The sequence below is a fragment of the Macaca thibetana genome, chromosome 8 (genome assembly GCF_024542745.1).
Source record: "Macaca thibetana thibetana isolate TM-01 chromosome 8, ASM2454274v1, whole genome shotgun sequence".
Classification (NCBI taxonomy): domain Eukaryota; kingdom Metazoa; phylum Chordata; class Mammalia; order Primates; family Cercopithecidae; genus Macaca; species Macaca thibetana.
Genome location: NC_065585.1, coordinates 88580687 through 88598833, shown reverse-complemented (window position 1 = coordinate 88598833; position 18147 = coordinate 88580687). Strand labels below are relative to the sequence as shown.

The window sequence follows — 18147 nt, the reverse complement described above, 5'->3', positions numbered from 1 at the left end:
TGCCCACCACAGTCTCCCAGAGTGCTGGGATAACAGAGGTGAGTCACCATGGTCAACCTATTCTCTTTAAATGGTCTGTCTATTCATATATCATGCCACAATATTTTTATTATCTAGGTTTTATAGAACATATTAATATCTGATAGAGCTAGTGCTCACTCATTGCTTGTCTCTTTCTGAACTTTCCTGATCTTTTTAAACAAATAAATTATTTAATATAAATTTTATGGCTAGGAGCGGTGGCTCACACTGGTAATCCCAGCACTTTGGGAGGCCGAGGTGGGTGATCAGTTGAGGTCAGGAGTTTGAGACCAGCCTGGCCAACGTGATGAAACACCATCTCCACTAAAAATACAAAAATGAGCTGGGTGTGATAATGCGGACCTGTAATCCCAGCTACTCAGGAGGCTGACACAGGAGAATCACTTGAACCTGGGAGGCAGAGGTTGCAGTGAGCTGAGATCGCACCACTGCACTCCAGCCTGGGTGACAGAGTGAGACCCTGTCTCAAAAAAAAAAAAAAAAAAAAAAAAAAATTGCAGTCAACTTGTCTCATTTCCAAATTAAACACATCAGTTTTATATTTCATATAAATACTGGCTTAGATTAATTTATATATAAAATTGGAATTGTTTTAAATATATGTTAACTTAGGGTGAATAGTCATCTCTATGGTGAATCTTTATTCAAGTATAGAGCAGGCTTTTCATTTCTTCGAGGCCTCTTACGTACCTTTCTAGTATTTTTAAGTTTTTGCCCTAAAGATTTTGCACATTTTTACTAAACTTTACCTAGGTGTTTGTATTCTTTTAGTTTGAAATCGTTTCAAACTTACAGAAAAGTTGCAAGGTTATTGCAAAGATCTCCCAAATTCTCCTTGTCAGGCCTCTGAGCCCAAGCCAAGACACCATATCCCCTGTGACCTGCACGAATACATCCAGAGGGCCTGAAGCAAGTGAAGAATCACAGAAGAAGTGAAAATGGCCTGTTCTGATGACATTCCACCATTGTGATTTGTTCCTGCCTCACCTTAACTGAGCGATTAGACCTTGTGAAATTCCTTCTCCTGGCTCAGAAGTTTCCCCACTGAGCACCTTGTGAACTTCGCCCCTGCCTGTAAGAGAAAAACCCCCTTTGACTGTAGTTTTCCACTACCCACCCAAATCCTATAAAATAGCCCCACCCCATCTCCCTTCACTGACTCTCTTTTCAGACTCAGCCCGCCTGCACCCAGGTGCAGACTGGTTGCAAATAAACAGCCTTGTTGCTCGCACAAAGCCTGTTTGGTGGTCTCTTCACACAGACACGCATGACATGTGGTGCCGAAGACCCGGGTCAGAGGGACTCCTTCGGGAGACCAGTCCCCTGTCCTCACCCTCACTCAGTGAAGAGATCCACCTACGACCTCGGGCCTCAGACCAACCAGCTCAAGGAACATCTCACCAATTTCAAATCGGGTAAGTGGTCTTTTCACTTTCTTCTCCAGTCTCTCTTGCTACCCTTCAGTCTCCCTCTCTCGCTACCCTGCAATTTCCCTGTCCTTCCAATTCCAGTTATTTTTCCTCTCTAGGAGAGACAGAGGAGATACATTTTATCCGTGGACCCAAAACTCTGGAGCCAGTCACAGACTGGGGAAGACAGTCTTCCCTTGGTGTTTAATCACTGCGGGGATGCCTGCCTGATTATTCACCCACATTCCACTGATGTCTGATCACCGCAGAGATGCCTGCCTTGGTCATTCACCCACATTCCCTTGGTGGCAAGTCAATTGCAGGGACGCCTGCTTTGGCTGCTCACCCACGTTGCAGCCCAGGGCTGCTCCCCACCCCCCTTCTCCGTGTCTCTACCCTTCTCTTTAAACTTGCCTCCTTCACTATGGGCAAACTTCCACCCTCCATTCCTCCTTCTTCTCCTTCAGCTTGTGTTCTCAAGAACTTAAAACCTCTTCAACTCTCGCCTGACCTAAAATCTAAGTGTCTTATTTTCTTCTGCAATACCGCTTGGCCCCAATACAAACTCGACAGTAGTTCCAAGTGGCCAGAGAATAGCACTTTCGATTTGTCTATCCTACAAGATCTAGACAATTTTTGTCGAAAAATGGGCAAATGGTCTGAGGTGTCTGACGTCCAGGCATTCTTTTACACATTGGTCCTTCCCTAGTCTCTGCTCCCAATGCGACTTGTCACAAAACTTTCTTCTTTCTCTCCTGTCTGTTCCTTCAGTCTCCACCCCAAGCTCTGAGTCCTTTGAATCCTCCTTTTCTACGGAGTCATCTGACCTCTCCCCTCCTCCCCAGGCTGCTCCTCGCCAGGCTGAGCCAGGTCCCAATTTCTCCTCAGCCTCCACTCCGCCACCCTATAATCCTTTTATCACCCCCTCCTCACAACCCGTCCAGCTTACAGTTTCTTTCCACGACTAGCCCTCCCCCATCTGCCCGACAATTTCCTCTTAAAGAGGTGGCTGGAGCTGAAGCCATAGCCAAGGTTAATGCTTCTTTTTCTTTATCTGACCTCTCCCAAATCAGTTAGCATTTAGGCTCTTTTTAATCAAATATAAAAACTCAACCCAGTTCATGGCCCATTTGCCAACAACCCTTAGACGTTTACCACCCTAGACCTAGAAAGGCCAGAAGGCCGTCTTATTTTCAATACGCATTTTATTACCCAATCCGCTCCCGACATTAAATAAAGCTCCAAAAATCAGATTCCAGCCCTCAAACCCCACAACAGGACTTAATTAACCTCATCTTCAAGGTGTACAATAATAGAGTAGAGGCAGCCAAGTAGCAATGTATTTCTGAGTTGCAATTCCTTGTCTCCACTGTGAGACAAACCCCAGACACATCTCTGGCACACAAGAACTTCCAAAGGCCTGAACCACAGCAGCCAGGCATTCCTTCAGGATAGCCTACCCCAGGATCTTACTTCAAGTGCTGGAAATCTGGCCACTGGGCCAAAGAATGCCTGCAGCCTGGAATTCCTCCTAAGCCATGTCCCATCTGTGCGGGACCCCACTGGAAATTGGACTCTCCAACCCGGCAGCCACTCCCAGAGTCCCTGGAACTCCAGCCTAAGGCTCTCTGACTGACACCTTCCCAGATCTTCTCAGCTTAGTAGCTGAAGACTGACACTGCCCAATCACCTTGGAAGCCTACAGGACCATCACAGACGCTTTGGGTAACTCATACAGTGGAGGGTAAGTCTGTCCCCTTCTTAATCAATACAGAGGCTACCCACTCCACATTACCTTTTTTTCAAGGGCCTGTTTCCCTTGCCTCCATAACTGTTGTGGGTATTGATGGCCAGGCTTCTAAACCTCTTAAAACTTCCCAATTCTGATGCCAACTTGGACAACATTCTTTTATGCACTCTTTTTTAGTTATCCTCACCTGTCCAGCTTCCTTATTAGGTCAAGACACTTTAACTAAATTATCTGCTTCCCTTACTATTCCTTGGCTACAGTCACACCTCATTGCTACCCGTTTCCCCAGTTCAAAGCCTCCTTCACATCCTCCCCTTTATCTCCCCACCTTAATCCACAAGTGTGGGACACCTCTACTCCCTCCTTGGTGACCGATCATGCACCCCTTCCCATCCCATTAAAACCTAATCACCCTTACCCTGCCACACTTTCAAAGGATTAAAGCCTGTTATCACTCACCTGTTGCAGCATGGCCTTTTAAAGCCTATAAACTCTCCTTACAATTCCTGCATTTTACCTGTCAAAAAACCAGACAAGTCTTACAGGTTAGTTCAGGATCTGTGCTTTATCAACCAAATTGTCTTGCCTATCCACCCCGTGGTGCCAAACCCATATACTCTCCTATCCTCAATACCTCCCTCCACAACACATTATTCTATTCTAGATAAACCTAGCTGACCCCATAGATCCCAAATCCATTCCCCATTCCTCTTTCCATTCCTTAAAAACAGCTTTAAAAGCTGCTCCCACACTAGCTCTCCCTAACTCATCCCAACCTTTTTCATTACACACAGCTGAAGTGCAGGGCTATGTGGTTAGATTTTTTACACAAGAGCTGGGACTGCACCCTGTAGCCTTTCTGTCCAAACAACTTGATCTTACTGTTTTAGCCTAGCCCTTAGGTCTGCGTGCAGTGGCTGCCACTGCTTTAATACTTTTAGAGGCCCTCAAAATCACAAACTATGCTCAACTCTCTACAGTTCTCGTAACTTCCAAAATCTATTTTCTTCCTCACACCTGACACATACACTTTCTGCTCCCTGGCTCCTTCAGCTATGTTCACTCTTTGTTGAGTCTCCCACAATTACCATTGTTCCTGGCCCGGACTTCAATCCGGCCTCCCACATTATTCCAGATATCACACCTGACCCCCATGACTGCGTCTATCTGATCTACCTAACATTCACTCCATTTCCCCATATTTCCTCCTTTCCTGTTCCTCACCCTTATCGCACTTGGTTTATTGATGGCAGTTCCACCAGGCCTAACCATCACTCACCAGCAAAGGCAGGCTATGCTATAGTATCTTAAATATCTATCATTAAGGTGAGCACTCTGCCCCACTCCACTACCTCTCAGCAAGCTGAACTCATTGCCTTAACTTGATCCGTCACTCTTGCAAAGGGACTACGTGTCACTATTTATACTGACTCTAAATATGCCTTCCATATCCTACACTACCTTGCTGTTATATGGGCTGAAAGAGGTTTCCTCACTACTCAAGGGTCTTCCATCATTAATGCCTCTTTAATAAAAACTCTTCTCAAGGCTGCTTTACTTCCAAAGAAAGCTGGAGTCATTCACCGCAAGGGCCATCAAAAGGCATCAGGTCCCACCACTCAGGGCAATGCTTAATGCTGATAAGGTAACTAAAAAAGCAGCCAGGTTCCAACTTCTATCCCTCACGGCAGTTTTTCTCCTTCTCATCGGTCACTCCCACCTACTCCCCCACTGAAACTTCCACCTATCAATCTCTTGGTTATTGGACCAAGGAAAATATCTCCTTCCAGACTCACAGGCCCATTCTATTCTGTCATCATTTCATAACCTCTTCCATGTAAGTTACAAGCTGCTAACCTGCCTCTTAGAACCTCTCATTTCCTTTCCATTGTGGAAATCTATCCTCAAGGAAATCACTTCTCAGTGTTCCATCTGCTATTCTACTATTCCTCAGGGATTGTTCAGGCCCCCTCCCTTCCCTACACATCAAGCTTGGGGATTTGCCCCTGCTCAGGACTGGAAACTTGGCTTTACTCACATGCCCCAAGTCAGGAAACTAAAATACCTCTTGGTCTAGGTAGACACTTTCACTGGATGGGTAGAGGCTTTTCCCACAGGTTGTGAGAAGGCCACTGCAGTCATTTCTTCCCTTCTGTCAGACATAATTCCTCGGTTTGGCCTTCCCACCTCTATGCAGTCTGATAACGGACTGGCCTTTATTAGTCAAATCACCCAAGCAGTTTCTTGGGCTCTTGGTATTCAGTAGAACTTTCATACCCCTTACCGTCCTCAATCTTTAGGAAAGGTAGAACGGACTAATGGTCTTTTAAAAACACACCTCACCAAGCTCAGCCTCTAACTTAAAAAAAAAAGGACTCTGTTAAGGGTAGAGCCCTAAAACTCACCAACCAAGCAAGTAATTACACTGAACCTCTTGGACACCTCTAATTGGATGTCCTGGGTCCTCCCAATTCTTAGTCCTTTAATACCTGTTTTTCTCCTTCTCTTATTCAGACCTTGTGTCTTCTGTTTAGTTTCTCAATTCATCCAAAACCGTATCCAGGCCACCAACAATCATTTTATATGACAAATGCTCCTTCTAACAACCCCACAATATCACCCCTTACCCCCAAATCTTTCTTCAGTTTAATCTCTCCCACTCTAGGTTCCCATGCCACCCCCAATCCCACTCAAAGCAGCCCTGAGAAACATTGCCCATTATCTCTCCATACCACCCCCCCAAAACTTTCCCTGCCCCAACACTTCAACACTATTTTATGTTATTTTTCTTATTAATATAAGAAGACAGGAACATCAGACCTCTGAGCCCAAGCCAAGCCATCATATCCCCTGTGACCTGCATGTGTACATCCAGATGGCCTGAAGCAAGTGAAGAATCACAAAAGAAGTGAAAATGGCCGGTTCTGATGATATTCCACCATTGTGATTTGTTCCTGCCCCACCTTAACTGAGTGATTAACCTTGTGAAATTCCTTCTCCTGGCTCAGAAGCTCCCCCACTGAGCACCTTGTGAACTTTGCCCCTGCCTGTAAGAGAAAAACCCCCTTTGACTGTAATTTTCCACTACCAACCCAAATCCTATGGAACAGCCCCACCCATATCTGCCTTTGCTGACTCTCTTTTCAGACTCAGCCCACCTGCACCCAGGTGAAATAAACAGCCTTGTTGCTCACACAAAGCCTGTTTGGTGGTCTCTTCACACTGACGTGTGTGACACTCCTCATTCAGCAATGGTTTCCCGATTGTTAAATTTGATATTTACTTTATTCTTTCTACATACAATTATTTCTTATTCTGAACACTTTGAGAGTAAGTTGAAGACGTAATACCTTATTACTCTTTTAGCATTTCACTGAGTATTTCCTAAAAACAATGGCTTTCTCCAACATAACTGCAGTGTAACTATCAAAATCAAGAAATTTTGATATAATACTTGCATATAATCTAGAGATCCCATTTAAATTTATCAGTTGTCCTAATAGTGTTTGTTATGGGACCACAGTCCAATCCTGGATTATGTGTTGGACTGGGTTGTCATGTTTTATATATGAAACAGTTCCTCAGTCTTTCCTTGTCTTTTATGACCTTGATACTTCTGACATGAGCAGGTCAATTTGAGTGTGAAATTGTTTCCTCTTGATTTGGGTAAGGTTATGTGTCTTTTGCAGGACTACCACAGAAGTGGTGCTATGTTCTTCTCAGTGCATCATATCAGGAGGCGTGTCATGTTTATCAATTTGCCCCATTACTGGTGATATTAACTTGAGTAAGATATCTTTCTGTATATCTGTCTACATCACTTGTAAGATAATGTCAGTATGACTTCTTCACTGTAAGGATATTTTGTGCTTATTTGCAATTAATATTATTTGGTATTCTATTGTAAGGTAGAGCTTTCCTTTCTCCAACGTTTATTTATATAGTTATTTATATCATTATGGATTCCTATTTCCTTCATTATGACTATTCATTTCTAATTGATTTACCATCATTAATCATTTTAATGCTAAAATTATCTCAGGTCAGCCAGTAGGAGAGATCATTCAAGCCAGCTCCTGTGTCCTTATAACAGGTTTCTATCATTCCTGAGCATTCCTTTATTTGGAGGCACAAGATGTTCTGGTTCATTTTATATTTTCCCTGCTCTGGAATCAGCTGCTTCTCAAGAGGCCCCCATTTCCTCCTGTTGTGAATAATTAAAAATTCAGAAACTAAAAAGTCAGAATTCAGAGCTCAAGTTTGGTGTTAATCTGCTCCAGAGTGTCATTACTTTAGGCCCTGTCAAAGGACAGAGCTAGGAAATACATGTATGTGCGTACACACACACACACAGATGCACACACATTATTGTCTGTTTCTATATCTATCCCTCTCTCTCCTTTCATCTACCTCTATTAAAAACTACATGTTCACACTGATACTTCTAAACTCAACCTGACATTTCCTATTTCAATTTCAATAGAGTTTATTCTAGACTTCCTTGTTTCTATACTTGTAACTTCCTTTTCTAACACTTATAAATCCTGGCTCCCATTCTCCTCAATGTATTTACTTACTTGTTTAACCCTCCTGTATATGACTAATGTCCCCACCATATTAGCCAAGTATCTCATCCTCCAGCCCTGCTATCATGAAACATGCAGTCTGTGGCTGTGTCAAAGGGAATATTTTATCTTTTTCAAGGTATTGTAAAAGGAATCTTTCTTTTATAAATTCTAGCTGATTTTTGTTGACATAGTTGAAGTCTATTGATATCTGTATGTTAATTTTATATCCTGCAAACTTACATAATTATTTTATTGTTTTAGTTTGTCTGTTAATTATCTTGTGTTTCTTTTCCAAGTATATATCCTGAAAATAGAATCTGCAAACAGAATTTGTTTTTCTTCTCTCTTCACAGTTTTAGACCTCAAGTTTAATTTTCTTTTTAAATGTCACTGACCAATAAAACATTAAATCATAATAGCAGTAGTGGGCATTCTTACATTATTCATGACTTTAGTGGACTGATTTCCTGTTAATATGGTAGCTATTGGGCTGAAATGTGTGGTGTTCTATACATTTTTAAGTTTTTATTTTGAAATAATTTTAGACATAGAAGAATTGCAAAGACAGTACATAGAATTCTTGTATAATATATCCTTTATTCAGTTTTCCCTATGTTATGTAACCATGGTATTTATACATTTATAAAAAATAAGTTATATAAGAAATTAACATTTGTTATGTATTTTTTTAAGTGGGTTAGGTAAATATCTATTTCTCCTTCTTTTGAGTCTCTTTTTAAAAACCCAGAATAAACATTTAATTTTGTCAAATGTATTCTCAGCATATGTTCTTACTCTTTTAACCTGCTAATATGAATTAAGACAATAGATTTTCTAATATGAAACTATTCTTGCATCTTGGAAGAAATTCACTTGAGTAAAAATAACATGTGCATGATTATAAAAATTAACTCTTAGATTCTGTATGCTAATATTTACTTAGGACAGTGATAGTTTTTTACACTGATAGTTTTAAACAAGACTGACCTGTCATTTCTTTTTAAAAAGCAATCTTTATCGGGTTTTGATGTAAATGTTATTCTTTTTTTTTGAAACGGAGTTTCGCTCTTGTTGCCTAGTCTGGAGTGCAATGGCGCCATCTTGGCTCACCGCAACCTCCACATCCCAGGCTAAAGCGATTCTCCTTCCTCAGCCTCCCAAGTAGCTGGGATTACAGGCATGTGCTACCATGCCTGACTAATTTTCTATTTTTGGTAGAGATGGGGTTTCATCATTTTGGCCAGGCTGGTCTCCCAACTTCAGGTGATCCACTCACCTTGGCCTCCCAAGGTGCTGGGATTACAGGCATGAGCCACCACACCTGCCCGTATTATCTTTCTTAATACTTGTTTTTGCACTATTAAGTATGCCTTTACCTCTGACTTGATGTGTATGTCAAAGAGCATACTTTTGACTATTAGTCGCTACAGAGGGAGCAGTCATGTGCCTGTTCTACCTCTCAGCAGGGTGGTTTTCCAACAACTCAGACTTCTTTCATCTGCTTGTTTCCTTCCAATATGGCACTTCTGTGGGTTTCTTCGTGCAGCCACAACCTTCTTTCTCTCCAAAGCAAACCGGGCCCAGGAGGCTTCTGTGCCTGTCCAGTATTCCCTGCCCTGTCCCCAGGGTGACCCCCTCCTGTCCAGCAGCTGAATTTTGCCGCCAATTTCTGAGCTCTGCATGGCTGGATCCTCTGTAACACCTGCTCTTCTTTCTTTTTCTACCAACTCCTCTAACCTCAGCACTGTTTGATCTCATTCCTGTTCTCTGATTTCTTCCCCAACATTTACACTTCCCAGTGGGCTCCTGTTATCCAAGGAATCTAATTTTGCAGGTCTCCTTGGGATCTGTCACTGCTGGGTCCCTTGGTCCCCACCCCCTGCCCCGATGCCAGCCACACCTTACCCTTCCTGCTCTCTTTCCTTAAGGCTCCGTTCAGTCTTTAGTTATCACATTTTAGGGTTTGTTTTCTCTCTCCCAGTTTCACTGATTATGGAGCCTACAGTGTTTATTCCCCCTTCTTCACCTTGTCATTCTATGTGGTCTCCAGGTGAAGGGAAGACACTATTGTAATTTAAACTTACCAACGTGAATTCCTATTGCCACAATAGTCAAAGAAGGGGGCCGGGCACAGTGACTCAAGCCTGTAATCCTAGCACTTTGTGAGACTGACATGGGGGGGATCACTTGAGGTCAGGAGTTCGAGACCAGCCTGGCCAACATGGTGAAACCTCTTTACTAAAAATACAAAAATTAGTTGGGTGTGGTGGCATGTGCCTGTAATCCCAGCTACTGGGGAGGCGGAGGTTGCAGTGAGCCAAAATCGTGCCACTACACTCCAGTCTGGGTGATGGAATGAGAATCTATCTCAAATAATAATAATCAGAGAAGGGAATTCTTTATCGGTATATAGGTGGTTTGTTCCCCCAACTACCTGGACAGAATTAGCAGCACTCCGTCAATGTTATACATGGCCACAGATAGCTCTCTTTTGCTTTTCTCAAGAATACTTCCAAACCATGGTGTCACTCTGTAGACCCCCCTACCCTCAACCACTCTTAACAGAAAAAAATAGAAGCTAACAGATGTGGGCTTCCCCAGTCCCCTTTTTCCTATTGTAAATGTGTCTGTAATGCCATTGTGCCCCCACCCTTGGCTCCCATCTTGGGAAGAGATGTCCTTTCTCTCCAAGATGATAATCTCTTCCCCTAGGTACTACGCTTCATCCCTTCTACAAGTATCTAAACTTTATCAATTATCTTTGCCTCTAGTGGCTCATTTTACAAATAAAATTATTTCTTTCAACCTAAAACTAAAAGAAACCAGATAAAAAATCTGAAAACATTTCTGTGTCTCTGACCCCCTTTTAAGGTTCCTGCCTCTCCCTCCTTAACAGTGCATGCACAGCCTCTGCTTCAGGGCTTTGCCATTCCCTCTACCAGCCACTGCGTCAGCTTTGCCTTCCGCCATGCACAGAAACTGCTGTTGCTAAAAGAAAGTCAAAGTTGTCCCAATGACAAAATCCAATCACCTTCTCCTTTAAAACCTATGTACCAACACCCATTGTTTTGATGTCTAGAGTGGGCAATCTAGTTCTATTTGTCTGTTCTCTTCCATCCAAAAGTTAAATTTCATGATTCCTCAGGGTTTTCATTTTCCCCTCACATCATATAATCTTTATCTTCTACTTCTGAGTCCCAGTACCAGGTAAAAATGACCCAGTTTAGAAGTGTTTTAGTAAAATGTCTCTACTCATTGCATTGCATTGCACAAGTTAAAAATATTACAATAAGTCAGTTATAATTCCTTTGACTGTAAATGTACCTCAGTGTATGACTTTTATGTGTGAAGGTCATTACAAACAAGAAGTTTTACTGGGGGGAGTAGTAGGAAAGCATTACTTATTTTTTAAAAAGTTTTTACTGATTTGGTGTGGGAGCAAGTACACTGTTAATAGTTGGAATTTATGTGGTAGGTATGGGATATATATGGATTTATAGAAAATTTTGACATTTCTGCAGTGGAGTTCTGTTTTGGACAAAGTGTTTTATTAGTAACAAATTTGAATAAATGAAATACTATCAATGGAGGGCAAAGCACAAGCACTAATCTTATCTGAATAAGATTAGTTACTAACAGTACTGAGACAACAGGTACTAGATTTGTGGCTTTGCTATGTGTCGTAGAAAAAGCATTGGAGACTAAAGGAGTTTTTAGTAACTTTATTTTCTAAAACTCCATCCCACAAATATGTTTTCTTCGACATCTCCACTTCCTTTAAAAACAAACAGAAACAGACACAAGCTTATCTTGACGCAGGTTTTCAGTCAGCCGAATTCAGCTTTCAAAGAGGTGAGATCCACCAAAAGCAGCCGCGCGCTCGGCCTCTGCGCCGCGCTGGGTCTCCAGCAGCGCCGGATGACGTCCCCAAGGCGCTGCCCGGGGGGCGAGTCCTGGAAGACAGCAGCGGAGAGGGACGGGCGCAGGTCGTAGGCCACCACTGCGTACAGTATGTGCTGCCGCTCCCCCGAATAGGGCGCCTGCTTGGTAGTCATTTGCCAGAGAGTGATGGCAAAGGAATAAATGTCGGCTTTGGGCGTCACTCCCTCTCCTTTCAGGAGTTCCGGGGCGCGGTGGGTGTATGTGCCTCCAAGGGGGTAAAGGGGTGTCTGGAAGCACAGCAGATCTTCCAACTTCTCAGAGCAACCGAAGTCACTAATTTTACAGACATCCTGCTCACTGATCAAGATGTTCGCGGGCTTCAGGTCCAAGTGCACAATGCTTTGCGAGTGGAGGAAGAGCAGGCCGTTCACAACATCTAGGGAGTACTTGAGACACTTTCCCAAAGTTAACGGTTCTCCAGTGCTGCAGTGAGGCTCCCCCGCGTCCCCCTCAGGGTGGCCGGCGGCGCCGTAGATGACTTGGTGTAAAGTGACGTTGCCACCGAACTCCATGATGATGGTCCCTAGGCTGTTGGACCCCGCGGGCGTGCGCGTGCTGGCAGCCACCACGCGCACGATGTTATTGTGGCGCAGCCTTGCTACGTTGAGCTCAGCCCAGAAACTCCGCCGAGATGCTAGTCGGTTCTTAGTGCACTTGTTCACTTGCTTTATGGCCACAGGAACACCGTGGTAAGTCGCCTTGTACACCGAGCCAAACCCTCCGGCTCCCAGCCTCTGCAGCAAGCACACCTGCTCCCAGTCAATGGAGCACCAAGCCAGCCGGCGCGGCAGCCGCGGGGCCCGAGGAGTGGCCCCCAGAAGCAGCTTCGCAGGGAGCTCTGAGGGACTGCTGCAGGGCCGGGCGTCCACCGACGGGGAAAACTCGCTGGGGAGGTAGGGGCGTAGGGCCAGGGGCGAGGGCATCGCACTTTGCAGGGGGACACCAGGGCCGCTGGGGTGAATGAAAAGACCAGGGGAAACCGCGGGACTTTGGAAACATGACTGACTACTCCTTGGCTCCACCCCTATCCCTTTTCTCCTTTTCCTTCATTTGTTTCAAATGAGCTACATCTGTGCTGTCACTCAGCAAGCGTTTTTATCAGATGGAGGGAGAAACCGGAATGAAGCACAGCAATCCCTTTCAGATGAAAGCATTTCCCTTCCACACTTGAAGTGAATTCTTATAAAAACAAGCTCATGCCAGATAAACAGCATGGAGCTGCCCCAGAACTCACCCCTCTTTTACATTATTTGTTTAACTATAATGAAATACTTTTTTTCAAGTCACATCCGCTGCACATTATCAGTCCTCAGACTAAAGAGACCACAAAGCACAATGAAATTGTTTCACACTTTGCAGGCTATAATGATTGTTAGTGTCATTCTCCAGCTGCATTAAATCACTTCCAGCAGTTATTGGCTGAGAGTTGAAATGCAAACAGCAGACATTTGTTTAACCAATTACAGGGAAAAACTAGGTGCAACATTCATATGGATAAAAAATTGCAACGTTAATCAATCCAAATAGAATCACTGATACAGGTCATAACACACACCTAAATTCATCAGTGGAAAGGAGAATCCCCTGACAGTCTATGCAACTTACACAGCAAATTAGCAAGACGTCTTAGCAACATACTGACTTTGTAACAATCCTTCCCTTTCAAGGCGATTTGGCCCACCCGGTCAGCTCACTTGCAAGAGAGATTCTAGACTTTGCAGTGAACGAGTTACAGAAGTTTTGAATCAGAGTTGGAGGAGAAAAAAGAACAGAATGATTCAGAGCTGTGATCAGGGCTTCAAATAATAACACATATGGGAGAATTGTAGAAGAGGAAAAATCTGAAGAAATAAAAATGGCACAAAATCACTAGTACCTACATATAATGTAGAAAACCAGAAGTTGGAATGAAATTCAGGGTATTGGCCATCAAACAACAAGTTCTTCCTTTCTGATTTTTATAATGGAAATTAATTTTCTACCAAGTGCAGTGAGTCATGCCTATAATCCCAGTGCTTTAGGAGGCTGAGGTGGAAGGACCACTTGAGGCCAAGAATTTGAGACCTGCCTCTACAAAAAATAATAATAAAGTTAGCTGAGTGTGGTGGCGCACTCCTGTAGTCCTAGCTACTTTGGAGGCTGGGGCGGGAGGAGACTTGAACTGAGGAGTTTGAAGCTGCAGTGAGCTATGTTCGTGCCACTGCACACCCGGCTGGATGATAGAGCAAGACTCTGACTCTAAGCAAAAAATTATTTTTCATACCATATCTTTGGAAAAAGGACCAATAATACCATATTCATGAGAAACACGCGCGCGCGCGCACACACACACACACACACACATGTTAGGATATTTTAAAAAAATCAAATGGTAGCCTGGCACGGTGGCTCACGCCTGTAATCCCAGCATTTTGGGAGGCCGAGGCAGGTGGATCATGAGGTCAGGAGATCGAGACCATCCTAGCTAACACAGTGAAACACCATCTCTACTAAAAATACAAAAAATTAGCCAGGCGTGGTGGCGGGCACCTGTAGTCCCAGCTACTCGGCAGGCTGAGGCGGGAGAATGACCTGAACCCGGGAGGTGGAGCTTGCAGTGAGCCGAGATCGTGCCACTGCACTCCAGCCTGGGCGACAGAGTGGAGGAAAAAAAAAATTCAAATGGTAAAGTTCCCTTCTTCTAAAGCACCTATGTGCTAGGTTATGTGTAACCACATTTTAATGATAGCAGTTGTATGTTTTTGAAGTATATTGACTTTGAGAAGGTAAATTAATAAACATGAACCATTTACAGAAGCAATTTGAGGTCCGTGAAGCCCTGGAATAGGATTTCTATTCTGTACTACCTGTGTGGCTTAGTATGTGATCTAGTATGTGTATAATATTTAATCTGCTTGAGCCTCAATCTTTTTGTTTTGTTTTTTTGAGACAGAGTTTCGCTCCTGTTGCCCAGGCTGGAGTGCAATGGCATGATCTTGGCTCACTGCAACCTCCGCTCCCTGGGTTCAAGCGATTCTCCCGCCTCAGCTCCCGAGTAGCTGGGATTACAGGCATGTGCCACCATGCCCAGCTAATTTTTGTATTTTTAGTAGAGACAGGGTTTCATCATGTTGGCCAGGGTGGTCTCGAACTCCTGACCCCAGGTGATCCACCTGCCTCAGCCTCCCAAAGTGCTTGGATTAAGGCGTGAGCCACCATCCCTGGCGAACTCTATGGAATATCTTAGTAGAAAGATTGTTGTGTGCAATCGTGTCAAACCCTAAATATAAAAGGATGCCAATGAATAGAGAAAAATAAAGTAATACACTTATATTCTATAATAAATCTACATTGCAAAATTTACTCAGTAACTGTCACATAGTTGGGATTATAATTCAGGGCTCTGAAATGATTATATAATAGTACTGTGAATATTAGTAGAATGAGAGTGACTTTACCCCCTAGATAAGTCACATAATGCAAGATAATGTGGCTTATTATATAATCTTTATTTTTAAGATAATCGCATAAACAGTTCATTTTCAAAGTTGGTTTCAATCTTTACACAAAACATAAGGTATTGGTGAAAATGTGGCATTCTGTGTATTTATAAACCCCAAATAATTGAATATCCAATTTACAACAGCCTTTGTTTTCTTTTTTAAGGTATCTTAAAATATTTATTTTACTCAGCAAATTGCACTTACCCTGAAAGCAGGATCTATTTCCCTATTTATTTTTTATCCCCTGTAACAGTGCCAAACATATTTCTTATTATGTTCTTACTTTACTTTTGTTTTTTTCTTTTTGAGACAGTATCTCGCTATGTCACCCAGGCTGGAGTGCAGTGGTGTGATCTTGGCTCACTGCAACCTCTGCCTCCTTGGCTCAAGCGATCCTCCCACCTCAGCCTCCTGAGTAGCTGGGACCACAGGCACACACCACCACACCCAACTAATTTTTGTATTTTTTTATAGAGATAGGGTTGTACCATGCTGTCTAGGCTGGTCTTGAACTCCTGAGGTCAAGTAATCTGCCCGCCTCAGCTTCCCAAAATGCTAGGATTACAGGGCACTGTGCTCGGCCCTGAAGTTTAATGTTTAATCCTGATTTGGTTACCAAATATGTGTGCACTACGTAATATTTTGGATCTCAAAAGTGGGTAAAGCTTTAAGCATGGTGGTAAAAGGCTCTTAGGGGCCAGATGGCCTGGGTTTCTTACCATCCCAGTGCTTGTTTCCTTATCTGCAAAATGAGGAAAATATGCCCACCTCAGGATTGTTGTGAAGAGTAACAGAGTTTCAAATACTTAGATCAGTGCCTCAATGCTAATTATTATTTATAAAACTCATTTAAAAAACCATGTGTATGGGCTTATACGAATAAGAAACAGATTTGTTAGGAAGTATTGGTTTAAAACTATCCTGTCAGGGCTGAAGTAACTCGTTTTCACGTTAAACTAACATAAAATGTGAGTATTTTTCTGCTCTTGAATTTTGAGGTTAAAGATATAAAATCCTGCTGTAAAACGTGGGTGGGGGGGTTAACACTAATCTGATCAAATGCAATGAGCCTATGTCATCCCCTAAACAAAGGCAAAGAGCAAAATGTGTTGATAACAGCGAATTCTCCTTGGAATTACATATGAAACAAAGGAAGAGAAACTGCACCTCCTGAGGAGGGAAATGCTCTCGTGTTCTTAGCGCACAGGCTTTACGTGTTTTGTTCTTTGATTGGCAGCATGACTATAAAGATACTTCCGTATCAAGCATCATATTTATCACAAGAGTAACAACAGATACCAGAACGGATAGCTCTTTTTAACTGGACTTTAATCAGAGCCTGAGGATCGCGGATCGTGGGAGAGCGTCCTCCTGACCAGCGTGGTTGGCTTTCTGGGCACGCTGGGCCTGAGCTGCCCCAGCTCCCTGGGCGCGCACCGGGTTTCACGGGTACCGGGGACCGCGGGACGCTGCGGCCTCCCTGCCTCCTGCACTTGCTGCGCTGGGGCCGAGGAGGTGGCTCTGCCTTTCTTGATTCCCCAGTCTCTGGAAGACAAGCCACCCTCGCCGCCTCCTGGCTGCCAGTGGCCTCGCCCGCTGGGGCGTTTGTGCGTTTCCTAGCGCGCGGGGTTTGGGCGCTCTGGTGCCCGGAAGCACGTGGGCGAGGCCGTCGGTCCCCGAAAGACGCTCAGAGTGCGCCCAGCCTGCCCTTCTGCGTACGCAACAAATTTTCCTTTTTCTTTAGAGTCATCACGTCGTCTTTTGGAAGTCAGTCTTAAAAGGCGGTGAAACTCAACAGCAGTCTCAACCGCGCACAGAACCCCACCGACGGTGGCGGCGCTTGCGCCTGCGCACCCTTGACTGCAGCCCGAGTCCTGGCAGAGGACTGCCCGGTTAAGCGATCTCCGGTTACAGCGGATTCCAGAGGTTACAGTGGATTCCAGAGGTCACAGAGGTTACAGTGGATTCCAGAGGTTACAGAGGTTACAGTGGATTCCAGAGGTTACAGAGGTTACAGTGGATTCCAGAGGTTACAGAGGTTACAGTGGATTCCAGAGGTTACAGTGCAAAGAGTGCAAAGAGTATTGCAACCGTGCAAGATTGGTATTGCTGGTTACAACCGTGCATTTCATGGTCGAAATTTCATTTTTGCCTTTTTTAAGACTAAAAAGTTAAGCTGTAGATGAATATATACGCTTTACTAAAAATTCCCATACAAAGATTATAGAGTCAAACTTGAAAAACATCTTTTTTTTTTTTTTTTTTTTTTTTTTTTTTACTTCAGTGGGATTATACTATTGACATTCTGAAATTTGAATTTTATATTTAGCAATATAACATAGACTTGTTTCTATATCAGTAAAGTACATATAAAGCTACTTTAATTTTTATATGGTCAATATAATATGGTCAGGAGCAGATCTAAATTTGTGGATTGCATGGAGCACGTCCCTGGATGTGACCAGCGCACACTCTCTGTTTCCATGCGGGGAGGTTGGGGTTGCTTGCTTCCACTTTGCCCTGATCGCTTGGATTTTGTATTTTGACTCGAGATATGTAAATACATTTTTACTTCTCTAAATACAGCTAAACTTCACAAAAGGTTTTAAGACATGCAAATATGTTTCAGACTGGTTTTGGAAACCTTTGAATTTAATGATATCTTGCAATTTTCTCATATTTTTAAGAACATAAAATGCTTATAGATATTTGAAAATTTGAAATTTGATCTGATTGAAATGCGACTATCTTGAATGATTTTGTCCAATTTATGATCACATACTGGCATCCTCCCTCAAGCCAGACTGTGTTTGCTTGCTTGTTTTTGTTTTGTTTTGTTTTGTTTTGTTTGTTTTTTGAGACAGTGTCTCACACTCTGTCTCCCAGGCTGGAGTGGAGTGCACGATCTCAGTTCACTACAGCTTCCACCTCCCTGTGCTCAAGCTTTCCTCCCA

General features: G+C 43.4%; 3 protein-coding genes across 7 annotated transcripts in view; 1 reads left to right on the top strand and 2 right to left on the bottom strand.

Moving 5' to 3' along the window:
- RPS20 (ribosomal protein S20) overlaps positions 1-18147 on the bottom strand; it is a 549922-nt gene that overhangs the window by 30404 nt on the left and 501371 nt on the right. The window lies entirely within an intron of this gene.
- CHCHD7 (coiled-coil-helix-coiled-coil-helix domain containing 7) overlaps positions 1-18147 on the top strand; it is a 1019570-nt gene that overhangs the window by 898362 nt on the left and 103061 nt on the right. The window lies entirely within an intron of this gene.
- MOS (MOS proto-oncogene, serine/threonine kinase) lies at positions 11491-12634 on the bottom strand. The gene has a single exon (XM_050802355.1). The coding sequence runs from the start codon at positions 12632-12634 to the stop codon at positions 11597-11599; it is 1038 nt and encodes a 345-aa protein (XP_050658312.1). The 3' UTR covers positions 11491-11596.